At 41.3% G+C, this 19,412-nt stretch overlaps 1 protein-coding gene across 1 annotated transcript; it reads right to left on the reverse strand.

Annotated features, from left to right (window-relative positions):
• Positions 1 to 7,092: 7,092 nt before the first annotated feature.
• Positions 7,093 to 18,999, reverse strand: tnfsf11 (TNF superfamily member 11). Its single transcript, XM_044132276.1, has 4 exons — positions 17,721 to 18,999; positions 16,712 to 16,753; positions 12,056 to 12,176; positions 7,093 to 9,800 (listed from the first exon to the last, which is right to left on the reverse strand). The coding sequence occupies exons 1-4, from the start codon at positions 17,922 to 17,924 to the stop codon at positions 9,361 to 9,363; spliced, it is 807 nt and encodes a 268-aa protein (XP_043988211.1). The 5' UTR covers positions 17,925 to 18,999; the 3' UTR covers positions 7,093 to 9,360.
• Between the last annotated feature and the right edge of the window lie 413 nt (positions 19,000 to 19,412).

Raw genomic sequence — 19,412 nt, forward strand, 5'->3', positions numbered from 1 at the left:
TGTTGGTTCTCCATGTTTGACTCTATAAGGTAAGTTTGTTCTAGTTTTGTAGTCTAGCAGGAGTTTCTCTTGGTCTTGCTCGGACATCCAAAGGTTTAATGCTAAATGTTGATCTAAGGTGAGTAGTTTCTCCAGATAAACTAACAGAAGTTTTTCTAAGTTTGTTCTAACAAATTAAGTGAAACTGATTAAAGTAAACCAACTGGATTGAATTAAGGAGGAGCAACGTGCGTGCGCTTAAAAATAAACTGTGGTGTTTTAAGTTACCTAAGGGGAAACTTTGAGTGTTCTCTCTTTGGTGTTTAACCAGAAGCACATGCTTTGATTCTAGCATGTTATAGTCATGTTATTGTCATGTTATTGTCATGTTATTGTCATGTCTGCCAAATGAACGCTCATTACTTCACCCTGTAGCATGTAGTTGAAGGGTGTAGGCTTTGATTAAAGATCCCATTATGGCTGACACACATTCTCAGAGGTGGCATGGCACGTGCAAACACACACCAACACACACACACGCAAACACACGCTCACAAATTTGGCCGGCAGCTCTCACAGAAGATGACAGAGCCCGGGTTACAGTAATAACCCTCCTGCTATCTCACGCCCATGCGTCTGGAGCGCGGACTGTAAATCTCTCTCTATTATTGTTTTAATATCGCTAATGTTAGCATTAGCCAAGTGGTAAAGCTGTCGGACATCAAACAACTGAAACATCTGAGCTATACTGGGGTGAAGACAGAGGGCGGGGGCCCAGCTAGTAAAAATAGCAGGACACGCTGATTCAGCAGAACGTACATTTGGTTGTCCATGGGTGTTTGACGTGTGTGGGCACAATTTTATACGCTGATACACGGCTGAAATTGTGTAATAGCGTAGAGATTTCGATGTGTAAAAGTGTGCAGAAGCCTGCGCAGAAATAACCCCCAACCCAAACCCCTCCGCGTTCCTCAAAGCTGCTCGGTAAACCTGACTTCTCACAGCTCAATTTCCCCCAAACCGCAAAGCCATATAAAACTAAGCACCCATTTTTAGCTAATGAGTCCATGCTAATGCCTCATGGGCAGCTTATGGGGGGAAAACACCCTGATATATTTTCCAGCACATAACTTTGTTTTTCTGAATCAACAGCTCCACCTCTTCACTCAGCCACAGGGAGAGGAGTGTGAAATAATGTCTGATGGAGATGAAGCATCATAAAACCAGAACAGACATGAATACAAGTTCTGTTCGCTGTGCGTTCTGCAGGGAGCTCTGACGCTGCAGTGTAACATGAAAACCTGTCGGCGGCGGTAGAGAGCGCGCGTCCTGATTCCTGTTAATGAGAGCAATGGCTTTTTGCCGCCATCGCCATGGGCGCAGACACAGACAAGAAGGACTGTTCAATATGAAGTTAGCTATTAGGCTTTAAATGACAAATTTAAAGCCTAATAATTATTGATTTGGGGGATTTAAATAGCATTTTCATGTAGTTTCTAAAATTCTGGTGTTTTTTTTTTTGTTTTTTTTTTGTGTGTGTGGAAAATTAAGCGAAGAGTCTCACTGCTGTGAGAACCTTCAGTCTAGTTGAATATAATATTGGAAGATGAAATATTGGAATGATGAAAATGGCTGTTTTGCATTTACAGAGACTGTATTTCTCATCACAATGCAGGCATGGTGTATTTAATGTGGGACTATTTTTGGATTAAAAAAAGAAATATTTAAATTACAGATGATGTTTTTGACTCAAACGATAGAGGATTTTTATAAGACGGAACGCAAAAGTTTTTATCCAGTCTGTTCACTGAGGTGCAGAATAGTTTGGGTAAGAAGTTTGAATCCCATGGTTATTTAATTACTTTGAAATGTGCAAAAAATAGCTGTGTTTCATCTCTGAGTATAAGTGCACAAATTAACATTTTGAAAATAAAAATGCTCAATGCAAACACTGCAAATTAAAGAAAAAATAATTTTTTCTGAAATGTTTCGGTGCAAGGATGAAGTGTTTCTTTTTTGTTTGTTTGTTTTGGCTGTATTGAAAATGGTTTATTTCACAAAACTGCGATGAAAACACTTTTTTCACATCACACGAGTAACATGATAACAACCAGATGTTACCACTGGAGTAAACCGCGAAGAAGAGGATGACAGGAAGTGGTCAGAGGCTGACGGTGTAGCATGTTTCTTTAACGACTCATTGCGTGAACAAACTTATTTTAACAATTTTTTTCATTTAATGGAAACATCACAATTGCAAAATTGTACTTTTTTATTTATTTATTACAGTAGTGGAACATTGACAAAGCTTTACACACATTTAGAATGAAAACGCAGCTATAGAGGCATGTGCAGAAAAGCAGTTCAACAGACAGGTATTCTGTGCGGACTGTGAAAGTCAGTTCTTACACCTGTAGTTCTATAATGCAGTTTGTTTTATCGCAAAAACAATAGCTTAGAATCATTGGTTTTCTGTATTTCATAGTACAAAACACATCACAAGTGACAGTTGTGTGAAATTTTAAAAGAAGTTTTGTTAATGAGTCCCTTTCCGATGTGAATTTTTTCTGCTGTGCCCTACGTTATGCTTGGTGCTCAGCCCTGACCCAGTTAAACTCCTGGTTATATTTCTGATCACCGCTGTGTTTCCTTCAGCTCTTCGTGTTCAGTTGTCTTGTCTCGGTGTTTTTTTCTCCTGTTTACAAACTTTCTGTGTCTCCAGCCTCACTGTGTCCTCCACAGATGTTCCACATTCACTTAATTAGCCTCACCTGTTTCCAACCTACTAATCAAATCCCAATATTTATGCTCCTGTTTTTCTTTCTCACTCATTGTCATATTTGAATGTTTACTTTGTTTCTGCTCCTGCTTTCTGTGAGTCCCTATGTGGTTTTTTTTCTCCTTCTTATTTGGGTTTTCTATGAGCAAACGTTCCTCGCTGTAAACTCGTCAGTCCTGCCTCTCGTTGAAGTACGGTAATATGTCCGCTGCTGCTAATGTGACTTTAGGTCATCCACATGTCAAAACATCACATTAGTTTGTTAAACTTACTGTAAAGTATACCTTTATACTAGAGAGGAATAAATAAAGAAAAACTTATCATGTGTAACATTCTGTATAATGGCCATTTCCAGTTGGAAACTTCGACTAAATTTTACGAGTTTCTGTCCAGTAGTTTTGTTCTATCCACTGTTTTCTGATTTACTGTTAAATACAGATGAAGTCATTATAGTGGGGGATTTTACCATTGCTGAAAGTGATAGCCTAAATGAAGCCTTTAATGCTATCTGTGACTCAACTGGCTTCACTCAAAGTATCTACAGTCCTGCCCACTCTTGTCGTCATACTCTAGAGTTTAGACCATGTGCTGACAATATGGGATCGAGAGTGAAGAAGTAATAATACCTCTCCACAAATCTGTCCTGTCCAACCATTTCTAAATAACCTCTCGCTTTATTTTACCTGACTACACCAAGTCAGAGAAAATGTCTTTATAGTAGATATTTTTCAAACAGATGCTGTAACAAACTTTCAAAAAATATGTCCCACTTCTTAGTTTCTTCACTCTCTCTGGCCCTTCACAATCTGGTGTTCTTGTTCATTGTGTTACAAGCTCAGTGGGCAACTGTGGCCCAACAAGTAGAGTAGTGTAGATCGTTGTATAACTTGGCGCTTTGAGTGGTCAAAATGATTGGAAAAGCACCAAGTTTAACACATATACCATTGTGGACAACATTGCTTTAATTCAGAGATGTGTACTTTACCAGAGTTGTCAAACTTGCAGAGAGTCATCGACTCTCAGCAGTAACAATTCTCCTTAAATAAAATTGATTATGTGGAAAAATCTAATTGTCGGATCACTTCACCCTCAGTTACTGATGCAGCACTGAATGTAACTGTAGAACCTGATGTGTGTTTGGACTGTTTAAGTCAGTTTAGCTCAAACATATTGGCTTCATTTTAAGCTTCAGCTTGCATGTGGAGCCATCATATTTATAGACGTGTTCCCTTTGGTTACCACCCCCACTATACATGTGATTAACCTATCCTATGCTACACAGGCATGTATCACAGGCTTTCCAAGAAAAGGTTTCTTAAGGTAGCTATAATTAAACCTTTTTCTTAAGAAACCTTTTCTTGATCAAGATGACTTAATAAATTTCAGACCAATGTCTTTTCTTCCTTTGTGATCTAAAGTCCTTGAAACATGATGATCTGTTTGAGGAGTTCCAATCAGATTTTAGTTCATCATAGCACTAAATCAGCCGTTCTGAAATTTACAAATGATATTTTCTTAACCTCAAATAATGGACTTTTGTCTGTTCTGGTTTGCTGCTTTTGACACAGTGGACCATCATCTTCTCTTCGAAAGGCTTGAACATGTTGTAGGTATGAAGGGAGCAGCACCAGGCTGGTTTAAATCCTTCCTGTTTGTTCATGTGAGCGATAAATCCGCCTCACAGGGTTACATAAGGAGTGCCGCAGAGCTCTGTGCTTGGACCCAATTTGTTTTATTATATGCTTCCAATTGGAAAAAAAAAACATCACAGACAAATGAGATATTGCTGATTATCATCAGCATAACAGTGTACATAAGTCCTGATGAATCCAATCTGCTAGGGAGATTTCAGGCAGGTCTTGAAGGCATAAAAATCTCAAAAGCACTCAACTTAAACCAAAATAACCTGAACAGATACAAAAAAATAGTTTTTTTAATGAAAATTTCACTTATTATGGAAACAAATCTCTACAAATCATTCTTTCTCTATAATCCTCCCTTATAGTTATTTATAAATTAACTGTGATTAAACTCTTTTTCGACTTGCCACATCCAGGCCTGATTGTCTGTCAACACGAAGCAGGCCAAATGATTCAAAAGAGACACATAATGCCTCAATCTAAAGGAAATTAAAAAACAGATGAGATATCTTGTCATTGACATCTATTAGTCTGGATTGGGTTGTACTGGATTGAGTCATCCACCTCTCAAAAAACCCAGAACAACATCTGAACCGCTGCAGGACTCGCTTGTTTGAGCTAAGTGGTCAGAGACTGGGAAAAGCTTCTGTCATTGATGTAGTCACGAGCTATGTGCTCAGCCAAATAACATTCCTTAGATCTTAAAATGGGTTTTAAATCAGCCTGGTGGATAACTCAGATAAACACCAACGGATCTCTCTCTATAGTGCCGTTACATGTTGCCTCAGCAGAACCAGAAAGCATCTGAGATCTGACTTCATGCTTGTTCTGTTGGAATACTCTGGTTTAAAGGACGACCACCCACATTGGGAAGAGTAGAGAAGTTATTTAACATTTTAATATTCATGATTTGCATTTCCCATAAAGTCACATGGACCATGCCCTGCAGAAAACCATAAATTCGCCATCTGCCATAGATTCTGTCACTAATATACTGTGGAAAGCTAGACTAATGTTTCTAGTACATATTGTCTACTGAGGTTTGACTCTTGCATCTATTTGTTTCAGTGTGTGTGTGCTTGTGCGTGTGTGTGTGTGTGTGTTTGGGTGGGTTTCCAGTGGACGCCAAGCTTTCCATAATGTTTACTGACACAACACATTTTAATGGTTTCTGCTGAGTGCCAACAATTGAGAAATCGAGTCACATAAAAACAGTGGCGCACTAAAGTCCATTGTTTATACTCCTAGTCTAAGCTATGTAAGTCTGAAACAGAGTAACCCTATGGACACTGCAGCTCAATTATTTTTCTTACAAAACTCAGTTATTTAAAAAAAATAAATAAATCCTTGCTCAAAGGTCACCTATTTCAGGCATTTCTGTTGCTGCTTCCCCGTCAATCAGTTCCTTTGCCGGTCTGATCGGAAAAATCGTCATATTTCTGTCATATTTCCAAGCCCAAACCATCTTCTGACCATATCCTGGTGAACACCCAGGAGAGGACAACAGAGGACTTGTTGGTTCGAATATTTCTCTCTGAGGGACTGAGTGATCCTAACAGCTCGCACACATCACAGTGAAGTAATAAAATCCTATTTATCCTATCATTATTCCCAGCCGCCTTCGCTCGTTTTCTTTTTCTTTTTTCTCAGCAGTCCAAATGTCTGCTGCGAGTTAGCGGGCCGGGGCTGCAGCAGCAGTGGGCGGCTTCTCTACACAATTTGCATCTGTTATGAACTGGTGGACTGCTCTGACCAGAGGGGCAGGGAAGCGAAGGAATAGTGTGACTTCACTGGTTTGGCTGGAATGCAGCAGAAGTTTCACTGAGAGATGACAGAGCAGCTAATCACAGTTCTCTCACCAACAGGCTGCAGTGTGTGGAAGATCTGGAAAAAGTAAGTTCACATTACAACCTCAGCCCATCATGTTTCATTATTTTAACTGAAAAAAAATAACTGTAGTTAATCATAACTAACAAAGTACCGAAAACTGAAATTGAGAAAACATTTTTGTTAACTGAAGTAAATAAAAACTAAATAGTTAATTGGTGGGGGAAGACTAACTGGTATTATATTGTGCGTTTATAAAACTACCCAAAACATACAGGAATTATAGATGTAATATTCTTTGTTTTTGTGAATCTGTTTATTAGCTTCCTGATCTGATGACATAAGCAGTTTACATCAGATGTTGGAAGAAGCCCCAAGTCAGCTGGTTGTTTAATGATAATTGAATGCATTTTTTGGGGGGAAAATGATATTTTCTGTCAATGTTTCATTACCCAGCTGATGTATTACAATAACATTACAATACCAAACCTTTCTGAATTCTGCCCCTACAAATGAATCAAAGTATGAAAAAGTAAAACCATTATAACTGATCAAACTAAAGTAAAGCTAATCAACATTTAACTAATAAGTAATAAAAATTAGGAAACAAACTGTAAAAACTAAATAAAGCTAACTGAATTAGATAAACAAAAACGTCACAATGAGATAAAACTAAACTATATATATATAAAAACAACCAAACTATTATCATCCTTGTGTCTACCACAAGAAAGTCCAATAAAATACACTAATGTTTGTTGCTAAAAAATATGAGGAAATAAAATCAGTGGGTATAAATATTTCTGTAATGTCTTCATCTTCCTGTGTGGCTCAGTCGTTGTAAAAACCGCACATTTAAAGCAGTGCTACAAAAGCAGGATTTTATTAAAACTTACACAAACATAAATAATAAAACGGGATGTGGAAAAACAATCAATGAAGCTCTTACAGGTATGCTACAGTCTGGTAGAACAATAATAAATCCATGTTGCTTTTTGGCTAGGTAAGTACACAGAATTGTCAAAAAAATAAAAAATAAAATCAAGATACATAAATATATAATTTGAAATTAAGCCCCTGTGTTTCACAAACAAAAAGTGGGTCTAATGTTAACTTTAAGTGCTGCATAATGAATGTCAGACAGACAAAAAAAATGTACATGATTTTACAGTGGATAGATCACTTTAACGGTGACCTGTCCCTGTACCTCTATAGCTAATAAATAAATATTAAATGCATATTCCCATTTACCTCAAGTTAGAGTTAAATGAAAAATTTAAATTTAAGTTAAAAGCTGAACCAAACTCAGTTTGGTTCCCCTTGTTAAGGACAAGTCCATTCATGTCCTTTTACAGTCAGACAGTCCAGCTATCTTCATCGCTTCTTGGTTGTCACGATTAAAACAAGCAGGTTCATTTCCTCTTTGGTTTTAATGACATTGTCAGGTTATTGCAGTTGATGGCAACATTAGAAAACTGGATGAGTCTTTTGGAGGACACATTGGTTTTGTTCAGGTCGGTTTGGATTTTTTGAGGTAAGGTGTGTGAAGTTATTATCAGTAACAATACTCTTACCTACAGTAGACGGTCGTCATAGCGCCGTGAGTTAGATGGAAAGTAACTAAATCCCTTCATCAGGGCTGGACAATAAAATCAGTAACATATTGTGATATTGTGATGGACACGTGATCAATATCAATAGATAATACGTCTGATAGAATATTCAATATATAGAATATACACTGAACTCTGATCCAGAACCAAACAGCATTCTGGGGGATGTAGGCAGAGGAAAAGGTATTAAATGCTCAACTGGTGGGTGGCGTAAACTAACCAACTCGCTCTTTGGTTACCTAGCAACAACTTGTTGAGTAACTAGTGCAGCAGGAGTTTAAGGTGTTAAAACTCTGGATAAAACTGGAAAGGTCACACCACCAGTTTGGCAACATCTCAGATATTTAAAACTAAAAAATTAATAAATAGTCATTGATATCAACCAATATCATCCAGCCCCACCCTGTAGTGGTGGAAGCTAACAAGATAGTCAATCTGTTTTAACTAACATAGACGTTTAAATCAGCTCAAGCTGAAAACATTCAGTAGGACAGAAGCAGTTATTGGGTCTGTTGTTTTGTCCAACTGAATAACCTCCATGTTCCTTATTGGAGTCACCTTGGTGACCCAGCTGGGTGAATGAATCCACCAGATTCACCTCTTCAGCTCCGATTTTGCATTAGCTGTGCAAACATGGTATGCTAAAATGTTTTCCAGGTCTCATAGTTTAAAAATTATCCCAGCAGACTCAGTCAGCTGCTTCACCAAACCAGCAATTGATATCGTGTGTTTCTGACTAGCTTCCACCACTTAGAGAACGTACTTATTTTTCCAACACGCTCAGAGTATTATATTTCTACAACCGATGAGAGAGACATTACTGATAATTACTTTGAAGAACCTCAATTCAATACTGTGGCCAAATCTTTTGAGGCTTTCATTCCAACATTGAGAATGTAAGCCCAACATAAGAATATTATCACCCGACTGCTCATTTCCAATTGAACCAATGTGAGTTAATGTGAGGATGCCTTTTTCAAAACACCTAAAACTTTTAGGAAAACATTCATGCGCTCACTGCTGTGTCTGAGACACTGATAACTCTCTACCTCAGTGTCCTTCTGGGCATTTTGCCCAACACTGAGCACCGAAAACTCCTTTCTGCCTCGAAGCTCACTTCCTTCGTTGCTCCCTTACTGTTTGTATTACTACAACATATACGGATGCTGACTCTGTGGGACTCTGAGCCAAAATCCATGAGCATGCAAATTGCAACACATTATAAATGTCCTTGAAAATTCCAGTGCTGGTAAATGTTTAATCAAGAAGCTCTGTGGGAAAGTAAAACGGTTCCGTTATTAAACTCTGGTTTTTTGGGGGGGGTTTTGTCTCTTTTAGTTCACCTGACGAAAGTCTCCAGGGCTGTTGGATGAAAAGCAATGTGGCGTACAACCAAACACAGGTGGTGGCGTAAAACATAAACCAAACTGGTTCGACAATTCAACATCACTAATCCCATAAAAGTGGTTCCATCGGTTAGAAAAATGTTCAGTAGCATGTTTGCTCCGCCGGTGACAAAGTTTCAGTTACCCCACTTTACAGCCCCAAAATACGTCCCTTCCGCCTCCTGGTCCAGCAGCCAAGCGTTGGATACTTCAACAAACAAGGCGTCTCCCTCCACCAGGTGGACCACTCGGCTCTGCTGGGCGCAGTACATGTTGTAACTCGTGTTGTTCCACTGCTTGGTGCTTCCCGTCTTCATCAGCAACACCTTCCTGCTGTTCTGTTTGATATTCTTATGGTAGACGTACTGGATGAGCTGGGCCTTGCTCACGTCCGGAGGGCGCGTCCTGGCCTCACGGCCCTCGTCTGGACCGGCAATGTTGTAGTAGCGGAAGCAGGTTTTCACGTAGACGTAGTAGAGGCCCGATTCCCTCACCAGCAGGTTTCCGTCATCGTAGCTCATCTTGTGGAGGTTTCCGTGCAGATCGTCCCACTTGATGGTGATCAGGTTGTAGTCCTCTGCGAGATGACAAGGACAAAAAGAGTCAGAAAAGTTTAAATTCATTTGGTTCTGAACAAAAACAGAATGTTTGGTTGTTGATGGATTATGTGGTTTAGCTTGAGAAAATTGAAGTCAGAAACGTGGAGATGATGTCGGATCATGTGATCAAGGCCAAAGTGCAAATACTAAACTGAAAAAAAATAAATATTTCAGTAGCTGCGTTTCTGTTAACCGTGAAATTGAGCAAAGTGAAATTCGGAAAATAAACCTGCCTAATAGAAATGCAGATTTTGAAAAACATTTTTTGATCAAAAGTTTTTGTGCTAGGGTGAGGAAGTTTTTTAGTATTGTTGAATTTGATGTGTTTCACAAAACTGCAACAGAAACACCTTTTTAACATCACACAAGTCACGTGATCAACGGCTGTACTGGCAGAAATGAAGAAGAAGACAACAGGAAGTGGTAGGAGGATGACAGTTTGTTTTTGGGGGTTTCAGACCAGAGCTCTCACAGCATCACAAAGTTCATAAAAAGATGTGTCATTCAAATGTGTTGAATCCATAGCTCTAAAGTAAAATCATTGACTACAATTTTCCCAAAATACCACTGCGAAGTGGGCGGGGCTTGTCACTCCAAAGCCTGAAGAAGACACCGACATCTCCTCTGATTGGCTGAGTGGATGAGTTATTTATTCATAACTCCTCCATGCTAGCACCATGGATGAGTTATGGAGATATTTCATGTAACTGTTTACATCTGTTGCTGCCATGATTTGTAATGACTTATCACATGAACAAACTTATTCATGTGTGATTTTAATTTCATTTCTTATTTAATGAAAACACGGCTGTTGCAAAATTATATTTCCTTGACATTAGCAGCATATTGACAAGGACTTGTGCACTTTTGTAATGGAAGCACAGATACAGCTGATAATGAACAAGTCAATCTTCTCTATGAGCACGTCAGCAATGTTTTATGAAATATGGCTGCTTATATATTAAACCACGCAAGTTACCAAGGAAACAGGGAAGGCTGTTCTCATTGGCCTAAAGTGGTGGTCAAAAACTGCATTCCTGAAAGCCAAAAGTCCTGCAACGTTTACATGGGACTCTTGTTCTACACATTTGAAGTAGATGGCTAAACTGCCTCACCAGCATGTGAGGCAGTTCGTTGTAATTTCACGATGTACAAACAGTAATTTTCACTCCGTTTATGAGAATGGCAGCCATGTTGGATATCGGATTGGAGGTTGAGTTGGTGCAGATCCTCCAAATTGGCAATCTACACTCACGGAGAGATCCAGATGCTTTTTCCTGGAACTCGTAAATTTTAACTTCTCAGTAAAAACAAAAACCAGAGAACAGTCGTCAGTTGGACAAAAATTGCTAAAGTAAACACGTGGATGAAAGCACTTCATAAGATCGGAAAATCAATCAAGCTATTGAAAAGAAAAGAAAAAAAAATACAAAACTGTCTTGACCCTCAGCTCTGGGCCTCAGTGAATGATGTCATGTCACTTTTCATTTTCAACACACTTGATTTAAGTGCTTTGGCCACTCGGGCATGGACATCACGCCCCCACTTATCTCTAAACCTAACATTAAAAGCAAGTTAAATGTACAAGTCATTCAATTACAGCATGATCAGCTAATGCACACCCATAAACAGTTTATGGATGTTTAGGACTTGGTTTGCGGATGTTCCAAGTTGGAACAAGAATCAAAAGGGGATAAAAATTATGTTTTTATCATCTTTACTAAAACTCTAAGTTTCCATTTCTGCCAGTCCAGATTTGTTGTCAAATGGAATTTGTTTCTAGTGTGGATTATTTAAGATGTAGAATGAGAGGATCTGAAATTTATACTCTGTGATATATTCTGTAACTGAGTAGAAAAACCTTCTAATTTAATGGTCTGAATGGGAAATAGACATGTTTTGTGGTATTAGATTTAGTCTAGCAAAACCCAAACAGTCGGAATAGCGAGAACATGTGGAACGATCAATAAGGATGTAATTTATCTCTTTGGAAATATTTTACAGAAGAGGACGTTCTTTTAGGACCAACAAATATCATGCTTAAGCTCTTGGAGAAGTTGGTATCCGTTTTGGGTTTGACTGTGTTCCTACAGACACCCTAACGACATTACCACACATGGACAATGTCTGTGTAATTATTGGCAGCGCCAGCAGGGGGAGATAAAGCTTCCCGACTGCAAATTTACTACAAAACAAAAGTTCAAAGGAGACATGTTACATCGGCTTGACTCACTCTTAATGAACTCCTGAGGTGCTCTGATTGGTAGATGGGCTGACGGGGTTGTGGCGTCTTTGGGAGGTTTGCACCTGCCTTTTTTTCTTGGGTCTTTCAGGGCATGCACCACTGGTTCACTCTGTTGAGAAAAACAAAGGCAAGTTCAGCAAACATCGACTCGTAAACCAAAAGGTCAAAAACCACCAGCAGTCGTCTGCTTTGCGTGCGTGCACGTCCTTTTGCGTGTGTTTGATTACAATTGAAGTTTGTAATTTGGAGACCTGCAATTACAAGAAGCCTTTTCCTTAAGCAACAAAAAGATTTGGACATAACCTACCACAGCTTAGCTCTGCTTTCACTCTAAATGACAGGCTGCTTGTAATGGCTCTGAGTGGGAGTATACACAGACGTTAAGCATAGGGGCGTCTATGGACTATATGTCTGTGTATATCATCTTCCCTCTGCTAAGTCCCTTCTATGTCCGTGGTCGTATTTACAGCTGGAGGCCCTCGTGACGAGGGGAACTTCTCAGAGTGGCTGAGCTTCTCCCAGATTTGGCATAAACCATATTTGGACTGAGCTGGGCTGTCTTCAGGCAAGACCGAGCAAATACACTCAACGAAAACATGGTTTCCATGTGAGTAAACACTTACAGCGCCGGAGCTGCCAAGTCTCCTACACTTCTGGCGAGAGATTAAAACATCAGGCTGAAGAGTTGTTTTCTGCTTCTACCTACATGATTGAGTTTACTCAAGAGACCTTGAGCGCAAGCGAAACAGGATTCCTAATGGTCTCCCGCTTCGACGCATTTCTTCACATTTGCAAAGATTTGCAGAAGCAAAATCCATGTGAAGAATTTTCAGTGATTGACAGATTGGGCTGTTATTACATCCCTAAAGATGTTTAAACTTGTTTTATGGGCTGAGGGTAGTTTCCTTCAAACCAGTAATTTCAGGAATCCTGGCACTGTTATCTCACCATAACTCAGTCATTATTGAAAAAATGAGATGGAATGGAAAGTGCAGATGAAAGGATTAGTACTTTTTAAGCACTTGGAAACCACACACAGTCAGTCAGTCCAAAAGCAGCTCGAAGAAACACTGTTAACATGGGTTTTGCAACAATGCAATGAGTTAATGTTGCTCTTAGCATTTTGTTCACAAGTCCATGCAAACTGCACGCAGTTCAGCGTAAGATTAGTGCTGTCATCCAAAAGCAATTTGCTACATAAACATTTTTACAGAGCAGCGTCTTGGAATGTGACAGGCAGAAGAGTCTAGCCAAGGTTAAGGAATAGCTGCTTCTCCTTGGGACCTTTAATTGTAGGATCCGTCCTAATTTGTGGTGAGGTAGCAAAGATATAGTGCCTTGCTCAAGAATTCACATTTTCTAAAGTTGCAACTGCAAACCTCAGTATACTTTATAGGATATTGTTTGAACAAGCGAAGAGTGTGGCATGCATTTGTATATAGTCGGCTTGAGTTACTGTTTTGTAGAAGCTCCATTCACTGTAGCTACAGGTGGGTGAGGTGGGGAGGGGGGTGACTGGAAGGGTGGCATACTAGAGTTACAATTTTATCTGAATTCCCTGCTGTCTCAGATAGCAATGAACTACATGCCAAAATCTGAAGCTAAGAAAGAGGGGCAAGGGAACCATTTTGTATCCTACATTAATTGGTCTTCAGTCTGAATCTGAAATGCTGATATCTATGTGCGCTACGAAGAAAGTGGTTGGCAGCTCTAGTTGGGGTGGTCAATCAGAAGGGCAGCCTGTACATAGCTACAGATCAAAATGAATTTATGAACATTCTTTCTCTATTACATTTAGGTGGACTTTGACTGGGCCATTCTAACATGCAAATATTTCCCATTCCATTGGAGCGCTGGCTGTTTTTTAGCATTTAGCTACATCCATCTACCCATGCATGCTGCCAAGCTCGGCTTTCTCTCAAAAGAAGCTTTACTTTTCTTTTGTTGGTGTTTGTTTGGTTTTGATAATGCCAGATTCCTGGAATGACCAAAACGTAGCCAACAAATTATTGTTTGGAATGCACAAGAAATGCCTGAGCCGCTCCTCTCTCCAGCTCCTCCAGAGTTCCTTCTGACGGCCATGTCTTTATGGTGCCCCTGAATTTTGAAGAGCGTGCAGCATTTCACAATTGTGCACAACTTTGCGTTGGTCTCTCACATGAGATCCCAAACGAAACATGTCGATGTTGATGGTTGTAACTTGACTTAAAGTAAAAAGGGCTCAAGCAGTAATGACACTTTTTGCAAGGTGCTGTTCTTTTCCCTTGCGAGTGGAAGAGGAACCCCCTCTCTGGGAGACTGCGCCCGGCTACGGCTGACTGGGTCGAAACATGCTTCATCCTGGATCACCGCAGTGCACGCAGACTTCTACTCAGCCTTTTAACTGCTCACCACATACATCACTCAACATGTCTATTATGCTGACGAGTGGTTTCAGAGATCCTGCTCGAGAACAAAAGTCCTCTCACTCAAGAGCTCGGCCACCAAAGCGGACCGTCTCTTTTTGTGTTTCACAACGCAGCGGACTTCTTCCACAGATCTCCACACATTATAAACACTCAGATCATGAGCTGTGGCTGATTCACGGCCCTGCGTTCTCACCACCGACCACAGGCCTGCGTATCACGTCTCCCTCCAGCCGACGGCCGTCATCGGAGGCACCGCTGTCAAACAAAGTCCCTGGATAGCTTTGGCGCTGAACCCTAGCTCAACGTGGTGAGGGTCAAGTGTCAACCTGACACATCATAAAGCCCAGAACAATCTCTTCCTGCACTCTGGGGAAACAAAAACAGAGTTCCTCAGTCCAAGACAGGGTGGGTGGTTCATCTCAGGACTCCACTGAGACCCTAACCCTCACTGTACCCCTAACCCACTAAGCTTTAACCCTAGTCCTTACCAGGGATAACCCAGGGCAAACAAGCATGGAATTTCATGGGAACTTCAAGCAGCATGGAAAAAAAAAACGCAGAAAGCAAAGATTGTTCTGTGTTGTTTTGCTTTCTCAATAGGCTTTGCTTTGGGCTGGTGGAAGCCCATGCCAAGAAAGGGCAGCAGCTTCCAACAGTTTGAAAAAAGGAGGGAAAAAAATGACTTCAGTAATTAAGAATTCAACATTTGATGCTCCGCCAGCCAGCAAGAGGGCTGCAAACTTACTGTCCAGCACACAGCAAAAAAGGGTAGCCAACGGAGTCGAAGTCCAGGGGGAAAAAAAAGGAAAAAATCTGAAGTGAGAAGCGCATTTTTTATTGTCTCTGGAGGTGTTTGTGTTCCTGCGGTCTGACCTCGCTCCAGCCCTGCACAACCAGCTGGGGGTTTTGTGCTTGGCTTCACAGGAAATACACCCGTGGGAAAATCATGACTCTAAAAAACTGCTGATGCTAATTCGACTCCTTCAAAAACACACCAGCGCGAGTAAATACTCTCTACTTCCTCCTTCGACGGTGACAAGAAGAAATACCTGGTGTGCTTCAAATCATTGCCGGAGCTACATCCGCCTTTGGGAGGTTGTGTTTGGCTCAGAAACTAATACTGGAGGCATTTCAAGATCCCAGCTGTTGTTCCAGGAACATTAATAGTAGAACACCGGCAGGCATCTGCATATGTGATGCAGTGCAATCATGAGCGTTATTTTACTGGACTTCCATGTGAAAAGTCAATGTGGAAAAACAGAGCAGAACTTCATAGTTTTCTATGGATAATCTGTGACAATCGTAAATGTTGCTGGACAATAAACGGTAATATTGTTGTTTTGAGACCATTGTCAAGTAATGGGAAACTTATGTAAGTTAGACCAAAACATGTTAATTTTGTACGGAACACTGGAACTGAAAGATGTTTTAAACATCCAAACAAAAGCGATACATAAAACGGAAATAAAAACCACACCCAACAGAAACCATCAGTAAAACGGATTATGAAGTCTCTCTAAACAAAGTGGCCCTTCAAAAAATTATTAACTTCTGGACTTAGACTGGGCCATTGTAGCTAAAGAACAAGTCTGATCTAAACCATCCGACTGAGGCAACCTTGTTGTTCTTTGAGAGACGGACGTCCACAAACCGTAAGTGGACCCAAATATGACTTTCTTTCAAAAACAGCTTCCAAAGAACTCAAATGTACAACAGAAGTTGTCCTGTGAACCGAATCAACCAGCTGAGTTGGGGATTTCTCCTCCATCTTATCTGCTTCTCTGATCAACGCTCTCTTTCCCCGATTTTTAGGTGTAGGTGGAAGGTCATGTCTTAGTCGGTCCATCCTCACTCTGTGATCAGATGATGGACTGAACTGAGTACACTGAGATGTTCTGTCCTAACCTCGCTTTAAGCTTCCCCACCACATCCTCCCTGACCCGTCTGCTGTGACCCTCTGTCTCCACAGTGCTTTGTTCTCTACAGAACCTCTGAGGCCAGAAACAGAATGTCTTCAATCACACACAGACACGTGATTGGATTTTATTCATGACTTATTCCAGAAAGGGGCTTGAAGACTGTGTATCTCTTGTTCTACCTCTTTGCAGTTATCCAGTCATTTAAAATCTTATGAGATTCAAGTGAAAATATATTGAAGTTTGTGTTTCTAACAGAGCAACATGTGATAGATGTTAGCCAAAAGGGAAACACGTTAGAGGAAGTTAGCCAGACTCACCTCCATCTCCAGAGAAGGATGGGAAGACGGTGACAGGTCCACCTGCAGAGAGAGAGAGAGAGGGGCAGGTTAGAACGGTGAGGGCCTCTCCGACAGAAAGGTGTCAGAAGAAGACAATCTCCAGCAGGGCTGTCACAGACGATCCCCAGGTGAACTCTGAGGATCCTGACATAGCGGACATGCGGTCTGCTCTCTTTGCTTGTTCCGACATGACAATTATACAACGACAAGACCGCTGTGTAGCTAGAAAGAGACAGCTGAGGACAGAACTTGATGAATAGCTATTTTTGAAGCATTTGTACCCCAGAATAAGGGCTCTGCATTCCTTACACGAGCAACAATGTTTTTAAAAAAAACAAAAGAAACCTTGAACTCGGTCAGACCTCTCTGGAAAAAACAGCTCTGCTTATCCTTCAAAGTTTACAACTCGTGACTCATAAATGGCGATTGGAAGCCGCTGATGGCATGTAAACACGCGCATGAGAGCCGACAGGCTCAAGTGAAAACATCTGCGATCTGCAAACAAGGCGAGGAGACGCAGGACGCCTGCTCGAGATGTCATCTGAGCGCAGCGGCTGGGAGAGAACTCGGGCGACCGCGCGTCTCTCCCAGTGGAAGTTCGCTTCGAGGGGCTCGCGCGATGCCACCAGGCAACTCGGTGTGCGCGTGCAAGGAGACGCAGAAGGCGCACCAAGAACTGTACTTTGTTTTGCGCCGTCTGGGCTCCCTGCACAGCAGCGGGTTGCTTCACTTCTGAGCGAACACACCGCCTGCTTCGTAAAGCCCGAGCTCAGCTTATCTCTGACTTTATGGCACTCTGGGGGGTTATTGCGCAAATAGCCCAGGTTTTTGTTGTCGGACTATCTGAACTCGCTCGTAGATAAAAGTTTTGAAGAATGCTTTTCTCTCTCTCTCTCTCTCTCTCTCCCTCTCCCTCTTTTTTTCTTTTTCTTTCTTCTTTTGCAGAGCCCGATCGCATTCGCCAAGCGCGACGCTTCATTGCGCCTACCTCGTGCAGGTAACCGGTCAGGTGCAATAAGATCGCGACGCTGGAGGCCACCTGAAGTATTCCCATAACAGCCAGGGTCCCGATGAACAGCGATCGGTAGGTCGGCTCCGAGCTCGGCACCGGCGGGAAGCGTTGCTGCCCGGCCTCGACGTCCATGGCGTTCCGCAGGTAGGCCCGGTACTCGCTGCTGTGCGTAGCTGCCATGGCGCGCGGCTCCGTCTGCTCACTGCTTCTGCGATTCAACCCCGGGGACGTGCTCCCAGACTCAGAGCGCAGGAAGGAAACTAGAGTCAGCGAAGAGTCCCTGCGCGTCTGCGAGTGGATGGGGCGGAGGGGTGGGCTAAAGGGAGAGCGCTCAGCCAATCACAGGGGAGCTTGGCGATGGAAGCGAAACAAACCGCGAACCGGGTCGACCTGAGTGCCGCTGCCGCCGCCGCCGCTGCTGCTGCAGGTGAAGCGGGCTCTTTATGGTGGAGATGTGGACGCGGCCCACGCCTCTCGGCGGCGTCCACACCCCTGATGACACACACGGTCTCAGAGGCTGAGGCTGGATTCAGGCGACACAGCGCGGATGGAAGCAGATGGATTAAGAGGAGAAATCAGAGCTGCTTTAATCTCTGCGACATTAATCTGTGCAGAAAATATGCGGGGAAAAGGCTGGTAGGTAGAGATTCATTTAGAGTCCGGACATTAAAACACTTTTAGATTATGTTTCCCAAACAAATACTGATGTTCTTTTTCCAACACCACCAGGGCCGGCCCAAGTCCTTTTGGGGCCCCGAAGTAGATTTTAATTCGGTGTCCCCAAAAGCAACAAATCAACACCAGATGCTTCATAGTTCCTACAGGTTACTCTATGAGTGCAACATGCCTGTTATCATTAGTAATAACAGGTATAACAGGTAACAGGTTAGTTTACATGAAGTGTAATTATGACTTTAGACTTCAGAGAAAATATCAAATAAATTGGATTTAGAAATGCAGTAAGTTATCTAAGCGTGCCATATAATTTGAACTATGTGGACGGAGCATCACCTGATAAACACTAAATGTACAGAAAACGGGTTTGATGTGTTTTATTTCCCCAACAGTGGCAGCAGCAAACAGCAGGGAGATACTGAGCCATTATTTGTGTAACAACATTAAAAATAATATAAAAATAGTCTTTTGTGTGTAAAAGCATTAAGTTATACATGTGTAGAGCTTGGTGCTCTTGGGGGCCCCCTGGTGTGGGGGCTGTTTGGGGCCCCCAGTTTGGGACCAGTTTTCAGGGCCACATTTAGCAACTTTAATGATTTTAATGTAACTACCTTATTTTATTTTTATTTTTTACATTTCTGCTTTCCTTAATTTTAATTATTATTTGTATTATCTTTTGTTCTAATAATAATATTAAAACAATAAACATTCTTGCTGTATTCCATCTACAATATTCTACTGTCTTCTCTGTCTTCACATTTTGATACAACAATCATTGATCAAATTGGTAACTTTATTTCCTTTTAGTGAGTCCAGTGAGATGTTTTATTTTTGTTTGGCTTTTTTTTTACTCCCGACAAATAACTGTATAGTTATTGGTGTGCCTCTGAGACGTAGAGCTCTGTGACACTGAATATTTTGGTGCACCAAGTAAATCGGGGCCAGTATCGCCAATACCGATACCAATACCGATACTTTTTATCATTTAAGTTT

Source organism: Gambusia affinis, linkage group LG11 (genome assembly GCF_019740435.1).
Source record: "Gambusia affinis linkage group LG11, SWU_Gaff_1.0, whole genome shotgun sequence".
NCBI classification, from domain to species: Eukaryota; Metazoa; Chordata; class Actinopteri; order Cyprinodontiformes; family Poeciliidae; genus Gambusia; species Gambusia affinis.

Excerpts from the sequence above, each read along its gene's own strand:
- tnfsf11 (XM_044132276.1), bottom strand. The coding sequence starts at position 17,924 with ATGGCAGCTACGCACAGCAGCGAGTACCGGGCCTACCTGCGGAACGCC. Across the intron at positions 16,754-17,720 it reads TGACCGGTTACCTGCACGAG|GTGGACCTGTCACCGTCTTC; the intron begins GTAGGCGCAATG and ends CTCTCTCTGCAG. Across the intron at positions 9,801-12,055 it reads ACCTCAGGAGTTCATTAAGA|AGGACTACAACCTGATCACC; the intron begins GTGAGTCAAGCC and ends GTCATCTCGCAG.